The sequence below is a fragment of the Phyllobates terribilis genome, unplaced genomic scaffold (genome assembly GCF_046119375.1).
Source record: "Phyllobates terribilis strain yellow unplaced genomic scaffold, ASM4611937v1 Scaffold_310__1_contigs__length_2243716, whole genome shotgun sequence".
Taxonomy (NCBI): Eukaryota; Metazoa; Chordata; class Amphibia; order Anura; family Dendrobatidae; genus Phyllobates; species Phyllobates terribilis.
Window position 1 is genome coordinate 1,958,783 of NW_027363070.1, and position 10,062 is coordinate 1,968,844.

Sequence of the window (10,062 nt, forward strand, 5' to 3'; positions counted from 1 at the left end):
ACCCGTTGGGTCTGGGCACGACAATGCACGCTGCCGGCCAATCAGAAGCCAGCAGCTGATGTCGGCGTGCACATGACGAGGGCGCATGACAGTGACATCATATGCTCCCGACGCTTGCACTCTGAAGTAAGATGCTGGCTTCAGAAGAGGATGGCGCGCAGAGGGGGAGCGGAGGAAAAGCGAGCAGAATCATTTATTTTTTTTCTATGCATTAAAATACAACGGCAGAATGGGGGACATATACTAGGATGGGGGATATATATACTGGATGGGGGATATATATACCAGAATGGGGCATAAATATACCAGGATGGGGCCCCTGGATAAGGGACATATACCAGGATGGGGGATATATATATCAAGGTGGGGCCCAGGATAAGGGACATATATAACCAGGATGGGGGATATATATATCAAGGTGGGGCCCAGGATAAGGGACATGTACACTAGGATGGGGGATATATATACCAGGATGGGGCCAGAACATGGGACATATATACCAGGAAGGAGCCCAATATGGGGGATATTACTACATAATGGGGTAGGAGGTGCAACACGCATGTCCTTATAGGATTTAGAACACTATAAGGGCCCATACATCTGACCAACATGCAGTGGGTCCAAATCTTGCAATGGGGGCCCATCGGACTCTAGTTACGCCACTGACAGTCATCTCTACATTCACTTTAGTCGCTATAATTAAAGGGATTGTCAGTCCCTTTCATTCTGGTGCTACTACAACAATCATCTAAATGGTGAGGATCCAGTTCCTGACACCAGCACTGAATGTAGGGAAAATGTAATGTTACATAGACATCCATTTATTTGAGTAGAAGCTATGTAATCTATGGATGATGGAAACGTCAGGACACTTGGAAACGACTTTGTAGACTGTTTTTTCATCCACACAGCGAGATAATTAGATAACTGGATGAGCTTGTGTCTTAGGGCAACCCTACTTCGTATATCTCTCTCTCCAGCCCGCCACTGTTAGCCGCTGCGGTATGATTTATCTGGAACCCCAACAACTGGGCTGGGCGCCCCTGGTGAGGTCCTGGCTCAGCACCCTTCCCGATGCACTGAAGACTAAGGACCACCTCGCTCTTCTAGAGGAACTCTTTAAGTGGCTCGTCCAACCTTCCCTTCGATTCCTCCGAAAGCAGTGCAAGGTGGGCGTAATGTGTCCTCTCAATTGTAGGAGCATTGCGCAAGTTTGTAGTCTAGATTTACCCTCAGTGTCCTAATGTCTTTCCTCCTAGGATCTGGTGACAACCAGCAATGGCAATGTGGTAATATCACTCACACCATTATTGGAGATGCTGATTTTTGATGTGGTGAGAGAGGATCTGAATAATAAGAACATTCGTATCTGGATCATGGTAAGTGGAAGATCTGCCGATCCCATACACAGTGTGGCTGATCCATCTGCAGGTATAGACAGTGCTTTCCTATGGTCCTGGAAAACAGGGGAAATAATTCCAAGTGGAGAGAAATTGTGAAAATATAACAATTCTGACATTATTTTTTGGGAATTGTTTTTACGGTGTACATTGTGTGGTAAAAATTACTTAGCAATATGATTCATTCATCAGTACGATTACACCGATACCAAACATGTCCAGTTTTTTTATTAGATTGGTAGTGAAAAAAAAAATTAGACGTTTGGGGAAAAAACATTTTTTGTAACTTTTCTCTGTATTTATTAGCCCCCTTAGGGAACTTAAAGCTGCGATCGTCTGATCGCTTGTGCTATATACAGCAATGTTACACCATTGCTGCATATAGGAAAAATCACGGTCTCCTTTGAAGCTCGGCCATGTCATCCGCGATTGTTAGAGGCAGGTTCCTGACGTCTACTGAGAATTGCATGTCAATAGCACCTTTAGAAATATATTTACTTAGAAAATTGGTGACGTGTTCAATACTTATTTCGCCCGCTGTATATTATATCCCTTTTCTTCTCTTTTAGGCCAGTTTTGCTTTCTCCCTGGTTTGGTCCATTGGCGGCTGTTGTGACACCGACAGCCGAGTGAAGTTTGATGCTTTTTTCAAAGAAATTGTCACAGGAAAGATCGATCAGAGCCCTTTCCTGTCCTCCGTGGGGAAATGGGAATGTCCTTTGGACGATAAAGGCCAGGTCTATGACTACATGTACGAGGTAAAGGGATTTCTTGGAACCAGATTCATTGAAATCAAGCCTAATGCTCAGCAACTTATAACTGGCCTTTGGGTTATTATCTTAGGTCTCTTAGGACATGTTCACACTGTGTTTATGCCATACATCTATGACTTTGCCAGAGGTTCTGATTGAATCCCCGAAAAACTGAATTCAGAAGGAGACATAGAGTCCAATGACCAAAGTGGATTCTGTCAGATCCCCGGCAGAGTAATAGACATGCTGCATAAACGCAGTGTGAACAGGACCTAAATGTCAAACTTATGTAATGTGTCAGTGCTCTCTTATCCCTACATCAAATGTGTCCGAATATGGTTTATCAACGTTGTAACTACTTTTTTTTTTAAATTTGAAGTTAACCACTTCGCACCAGAGCCTGTTTTTGCCTTCGTGACCACGCCAATTTTTTCAACTCTGACCACTGTCACTTTATGAGGTAATTACTCTGGAACACTTCAACGGATTTCCCTGATTCGGAGAATGTTTTTTCGTGACATATTGTACTTCATGATAGTGGTAAAATTTCTTCGATATCATTTGCGTTTATTTGTGAAAAAAATCGGAAATTTGGCGAAAATTTTGCAATTTTCAAGCTTTGAATTTTCATGCCCTTAAATCAGAGAGATATGTCACACAAAATAGTTAATAAATAACATTTCCCACATGTCTACTTTACATCAGCACAATTTTGGAACCAAAATTTTTTTTTGTTAGGGAGCTATAAGGGTTAAAAGTTGACCAACGATTTCTCATTTTTCCAACAAAATTTACAAAAACATTTTTTTAGGGACCACATCACATTTGAAGTGACTTTGAGGGGTCTTTATGACAGAAAATACCCAAAAGTGACACCATTCTAAAAACTGCACCCCTCAAGGTGCTCAAAACCACATTCAAAAACTTTATTAACCCTTCAGGTGCTTCACAGGAATTTTTGGAATGTGGAAGAAAAAAATTAACATTTAACTTTTTTCACAAAAATGTTACTTTAGACCCAATTTTTTTTATTTTTGCAGGGGTAACAGGAAAAAATGAACCCCAAATTTTTTTGTGCAATTTCTCTTGAGCGCGCTGATACCCCATATGCGAGGAAAAACCACTGTTTGGGCGCACGGCGGGGTTCGGAAGGGAAGGAGCGCCATTAGACTTTTTGAATGTAAAATTTGCTTGAATAATTAGCGGACGCCATGTTGCATTTTGGGAGCCCCTGATGTGCCTAAACAGTGGAAACTGCACGCAAGTGACACCATTTTGGAAACTAGACCCCTTAGGGAACTTATCTAGATGTGTGGTGAGCACCTTGCACCCCCAGGTGCTTCACAGAAGTTTATAATATTGAGCCGTAAAAATAAAATGTTCACATTTTTCCCACAAAAAATGTTTTTCATCCCCTAATTTTGCATTATCATAAGGGTAATAGAATAAATTGCACCATGAAATTTGCTGTGCAATTTCTCCTGAGTATGCCGATACCCCATATGTGGGGGAAAACCACTATTTGGGCGCACGGCAGGGCTCGGAAGGGAAGGAGCGCCATTTGACTTTTTGAATGTAAAATTTGTTTGAATAATTTGCGGACGCCATGTCGCGTTTGGAGAGCCCCTGATGTGCCTAAACAGTGGAAACCCCCCACAAGTGACACCATTTTGTAACCTAGACCCCATAGGGAACTTATCTAGATGTGTGGTGAGCACATTGGGAGACAAAATAAACAAATCAGTAGCAGGTGAAGAATTGGTTTTATTTATTTATTACGCCGTTCCTCATGCGGTATAAGTGATGAGATTACTTTATTCTTTGGGTCGGTGCGATTACAGAGATACCAGATTCATATCGGGTTTTTATGATTGACAGCTGTCACACACTAAAAGACGCTTTTTTTTTGTAAAATCTAGTTTTTGCATAGCCATATTTTGTGAGCTATAATTTTTCCATATTTCGGCCGACAGAGTCTTGTGACGGCTTGTTTTTTGCGGGACGAGTTGACATTTTTATTGGTATCATTTTTGGGTACGTGACATTTTTTGATCGCTTTCTATTCCGTTTTTTGGGAGGTAAAATTAACAAAAACCAACAATTCAGGAATTGTTTTTTGAGGTTTTTTTTATGCCGTTCTGCGTGTGGTAAAAGTGATGAGGCAGCATTATTCTTCGGGTCAGTACGTTTACAGCGATACTACACTTACTGTATATTTTTTTATGTTTTGGCGCTTTACACAATAAAACAGTTTTATAGAAAAAATATTTTTTTTCCATAGCTTTATTCTGAGAGCTATAACTTTTTTATTTTTCGGCTGATGGAGCTCTATGGCGGCTTGTTTTTCGCGGAACAAGATGTCGTTTTCAGTGGTACCATGTTTATTTCCATTTTGCTTTTTGATCGCATTTTTTTCCACTTTTTGTTTGGCGATATGAGGAAAAAGCATAGTTTTTTGCTCCGTTTTTTATTTATTTTTATTACGGTGTGCACAGAAGGAGTTAATTAGTGTGACAGTTTTATAGCTCGGGTTGTTTCGGATGCGGCGATACCAAATATGTGTACTTTTTTTGTTTTTGCATAAATATACGGATTTATTGGTTTAATATTTTATTTATTTATTTTTATTTATTTTGTGATTTTTTTTTTTAGTAGTTTGAAAACATTTTTTTTACTTTTTTTTTACATTTTTACTTAGTCCCTGTATGGAACAGTAATTTTTATTTTTCTGATCACTGATCTCATGTAATGTAATAGACATATATTACATTACATGAGATCTTTGCTGACTGTTTCACAGTCAGTGTCTCCTGCCAGGCTTCAGCTGCAGGCTGAGCCAGGCAGGACACCATATACGGCAGAGCAGGAGGCGGTCATGTGACCTCCAGCTGCCATAGCAGCGCCAGGTCCTGGAAGGTATCAGGGGTCGTCGGAGAGGTAAGTAAGACGACCCCCTCTCCTCTGTCCATCTTCTATATGCCGCGATCACTATAGATCGCGGCATATAGAACATAGCAAAGGGTTAACATCACTGGGACCTGATCCAACAGGTCCCGATGATGTTCCCTGTCAGAGCTATCGCTCTGCACTGCACCCGCAGCGCTTGCAGGACCCTCGGTGTCCTGAGCGCTGCGGGACCACCCACCGTTTTTAAGCGTCCGCGCTGCACAGAGCCCAGGCAGCGCGGATGTTTATCTACAGTGAGCGGTCGGGAAGCGGTTAAATAAAAAAAAAAGTTTTCACAAAGTAAAATAGAGAGTTACCTTTTTATTATCATCTAGGACTGTGTTCATACTTTCTATCCCTAGCGTATCAATAGGTCCATCAAAGATAACCCATTTTCTTTCCGGGGTCTCAGATAACGCAAACTCCCGGAAAGTATTAGCGACTATCCCATTGGTCCACAGCAAATGAAGAGAGGCATCAATAAAATTGCTCTTCCCATAAAATCCAATACAATCCCACAATTGAACGGATTATTAAAGGGAATGCCTGGGATTATGATATTGATGATACACATGTATTGACTACACGTGGCCCCTATTGAAGTGAACGTGCCGGCACCGGGAGAGACCGCAAGTAAGTGATTTGCATATATGCGGTCACATGCCAACTAGAAGTGCGTGACCTCACTCAAAGCTAGTGTATTGAGTGAGGCCAGACATAGTCTAGTCAGAATGTGGCTGGAAGTATGCAAATTTATGCTAATTTCTGGCATAAATAATACAATTTGTTGCTTCCATGTCTGATGGGGAAAATAAAACAGTTTCCAATTTTTGTGCAAACAGGGAGTAAGTCAGAATAAAATGATTGCCCGGCAATGTATGGCTGGGGTCTATGTCTCTGAAGGAACCCCTTCTACCATGTCCATAAGCCATAAAAGGGGAGATTTTCCCATTTTCAGCAAAGATATTAGTATTATAAACAATAATTCCAATCATAGACGAACCTCATGTGACACTGGATCAAACTGCCCGAACAGCTGCCCCATGGTGATGGCTTTAGGGTTCACTGTCCGGTAAATCACTTTTTCTTCTTCGCACCCTCGCTCATTCATAAGAGACAGCGTATCAGCGAGGACGTGGAGGACCTTCGTTTTTCCAGAGAACGGCTCTCCAACCAACATAAAACTGTACGGGATAAACAAAATGCAGCATGGTCCATTGTATAAAATGGAAACAGCGAAGAATAAATCCCCCGTCCCATGGACTTCTGTAGTTACAGCTTACCCGTGTCTGACAATCATCATCTCATACGTCTGGATCATGTTCTCCAGGAAGACCTTCTCGGGCTGGATGTTGTGTCCAGCACAGCTCTCCTGTGCGCATTCCAGTAAATCCTGAGCAAAAGGAAGGTAAAATATTTCATCAGTCTGTTTACAGTGGATCCAATTAGAGATGGGAGAATACATTTTCAGGACACAGATCAGTATTCTGTGGCCGCTGGAACGGGACCCCTGAGAGCCGCCTCTTAGCTGCCGGCATCCCCGGCTCCTCTTCTGATTATATGGCCTGGTGTACATCATGCTGCAACCATAACGTCATGCCAGGCCGGCTAATCTGAAGAAGAGCCAGGGGGCAGGAAGAAATAAGGTGGCTCTCAGGGGTCTCATTCAGTGCCCACCACTGACCTGATGTCACGCACAGTGTAGGAAAGACAAAGTGCGACACAAAGGGGTGAGGGGAAGGGAGTCCAGACACTAGGGAAAGGGGGAAATGGAGACCTCCTAGGCTGATCTGCAATCACCCTGTCTCCCCTACCGACTCTATATTGGTTCCTCACCAATTGCCGCACAGGAACCTATCTCTTTATTTCCTTAGCGCTAGGCCCTGGATAGGGAAGGGGGGGTGAGCACTAGTCGATCCCCACTGACAACCAAAGACAGCAAGGGGAGACAGACACAGGGGAAGTAGCTTAGCTTGAGTCGACTTCAGAGAGATGGCACACACATCCTCTTAGCACCAGAGAGGAAGTAAGAACTACACTTGCTCCAAGCCTTCACAAGGGGTCATGTGAATATCACTGGCACCTCTGTGTAGCAACCAGGAAGTATTTAAACACCCAGGCCTGATTGTCAGTTAGAACAGGAGGGAGATAGCCGCTGGGTCCTACAGTGAGACCGCTAAGAAGATGTCTGTAATGCCAAACGAAGGGATCTCCTGCAACCAACTGCAGGGCGACTGTCTGTCACATCTGACGCACCCATGACACCTGGCCATTGGATCAGTCTCCTGCGAATCGATTCATTCATCTAAAAAAAAAATTCTCCATAACCTACAACTAAACTAGTGATAAATCACTCACAGATGTTTTAACTATTTTTTTTCTACATCAGATCATCCTGCATTGGAGGTATAAGTGAGCCCCCTTACCTCTGGTGCCCCTGTGCAGCTGCCCAGGTTGCACTAATGGGACCGGACGATGAGTGACAAGGTCATGTAACCCAATTCCAAAGCAGTGGATCAGGATCGGGTGATTTCAATGGGATTGGTCTACCATCTACTGTGTATGGGGGCCTCATGACAGATTATGTTGGGGGACATAAAAATTGGGGGGTTGGAATTTAATCACCCAATCCTTACTTTCTGACCCTGAAATTAGCAGCTGCCATAAGATTCTGGCAGCGACTCTGTCATAGAGAAAACAGGAGCAAGCATTCCTGAATATGGGGGAGCCGGGAAAGATAACTGTCATCCAAATGATAGCTGACCAGCTATATAGGACCTATCACTTGCCATTAATATGCAATTTTATTACCTGGTGTAAATGCCGCTGTTCTCCTGAATCCGGTGTTGTTTTTCTTTTGCTCCTGCGCCTCTCCATTCCTGAGATATAGCCTCTTTATATAAATCTAGTTCATAATTTTTAATAGCCAAGTGGGCGTGGTCATCAAGTCCTCTCTGTGGGAGTCTTCAGGAAGGCCTTGCCCAGTTGGCTTAAAGGGCTAGAGGAGAGTGACAGATGTCAGGAACGGAGAGGAGCAGGAAGAAAAGAAAAACAATGCCGGAGTCAGGAGAACAGCGGCATTTACAGATTTATGGCGAGGGACAAGTCCTCTTTAAGTCTTGGAAAACCCCTTTAAGACACTATTATATTTTAATACCTTATAGTCGGCTTTCGGAAGTTGAATGCCAGGGAACAGGTCACTGGTAATCCCATTGAACAGAGGAATATCATGAGACAAAAATTTGGGTTCGTTTACATCCTTAATTGACCGCAAGAGCTAAATAGAATGAAAAAGGATTAAATGATAAAATAATTCATATACAATATGACATGAAACAATATTAAAAGTGAGGAACCCCATTACAAAGGAGCCGTCAGTTCTTGTGGTATGTCTGTATTAGTAAAGAATAGTATTCTCCAAAAAATAAGTATGAAACCTCTTTTCCTAAAACTCTACATTGTATCGTCCCTCTGTTATACCTCCTGGAAATGTATGTGTAAATGATATATAATGTATATATAATCTATATAGGGGACAACCCTATACAATCTGACTGTGCCCAAACAGTGGTGACATTGTCAGACTGTGTAGGGGACTCGTTATTGACAGATTTCAATTAATTCCTACATTTCCAGGAATGATAAAAGAGGAATGGAACGCTGCTGAGTTGCACTGAAATATGCTGCAGAATTGTTTTTCCATAGGGAATACATGTGGCCTCTGTGTTGCACTGTTAATTGCCGGCTGCAGAATGAGTTAAGTGAGATACTGTCAGTGAACTCGTTTTTGCTGGCTGACGGGGAGTTTGTAAATGTTTTATCTGTCTTTTTCTGAGCTCCTCTCAGTTTATTTATGACCACAGACCTTATCAAAATTGAATGTGCAGGGAATCAAAAAGCCGCTGAAAGCCAAGCGATGCAACGTTTTTAATAAAACCCAATTGTTAAAATGATTTTTAGCCTAAAATACATGTGTTTAAGTTAAAAATCAAAACTGTCCCATAAGATGAACAAGCTACGTGTTTAACAACTATAGTTTTGACACTTTTGCACAGATGAGATCTAACAAGCCAGGAACAGTAATGTGCAGAAATTATTTGCAAGTCTCTGTCTGCTACTATAAAATCATACAGCTCTAATTTTTGTGATCCAAATGCTTCTCGGTAAGATGGTAATGCTATCCTATACGAGATGTAAAGCGACCAACAGTTCAGAACTTACAAGAATCTCTTCATTTTCATGGGGGAATTTCAGCTTCAGATTGCCAGCAGCGATCAGCACAGCCTTTACTGCACGCATCCCATAATCATAATGGAACTGGGACGAGAGCGGCTCCGAGCACAGCCGGTAAGTCATTACCATCTTCACCGAGAGAGGTTTAGCGTGCAGAAAACCGTAAGAATAAAGGCAGATCTCCGCAATCAGAGCATAGTTGGGGACCATCATTGCTACAGTCCGGAAAAGAACCTGAAATGCGCAAACCAGATGGGTCAGTCAACAAATGAAACTAAATTACTGTAAACCAGGCATAGAGCCGGGAACCCATTATGTCCATTTACACTATCCTCCACCCCAGACCTAAAAGTGATGTGTCTATTCCACATCAGAGGAAAGTCAGTCAAAGTGTGGTTAAAGGGGTATTCCCATCTCCAAGATCCTGTCCCAATATGTAATAGGTGTAATAATAATAATGTGTGCAAATATCTCCAATTAGAAATGTAGTATAGTTCTTCTGATTAGCTATGTTGCTTACCCCCATGTGCAGGACATTGCAGTAGCTTAGGTATCCATGGTTACGACCACTCAGTTACTTGCTAGTGGTCATAACCATGGATACCTAAGCTACTGCTATGCCCTGCACATGGGTTAAGCTACATAGCTAATCAGAAGAACTATACTACATTTCCAATTGGAGGTATTTGCTATTAATATTATTATTACACCTATTACATATTGGGATAGAG

General features: G+C 42.2%; 1 protein-coding gene across 1 annotated transcript; it reads left to right on the plus strand.

The window, feature by feature from the left end:
* The first annotated feature begins 752 nt into the window (after window positions 1-752).
* On the plus strand, window positions 753-2,311 carry LOC141220995 (dynein axonemal heavy chain 12-like). The gene is made up of 4 exons (XM_073666442.1): window positions 753-788; window positions 981-1,169; window positions 1,260-1,379; window positions 1,970-2,311. Exons 1-4 carry the CDS (start codon window positions 753-755, stop codon window positions 2,309-2,311), a joined length of 687 nt encoding a protein of 228 aa, XP_073522543.1.
* The last annotated feature ends 7,751 nt before the right edge of the window (window positions 2,312-10,062 follow it).

Bases quoted from the DNA above. Each gene is read 5' to 3' on its own strand.
- LOC141220995 (XM_073666442.1), top strand. From the start codon at position 753: ATGGTGAGGATCCAGTTCCTGACACCAGCACTGAAT. The intron at 789-980 runs GTAGGGAAAATG...CTCTCTCTCCAG, and splicing joins TCCTGACACCAGCACTGAAT to CCCGCCACTGTTAGCCGCTG. The intron at 1,170-1,259 runs GTGGGCGTAATG...CTTTCCTCCTAG, and splicing joins TCCTCCGAAAGCAGTGCAAG to GATCTGGTGACAACCAGCAA.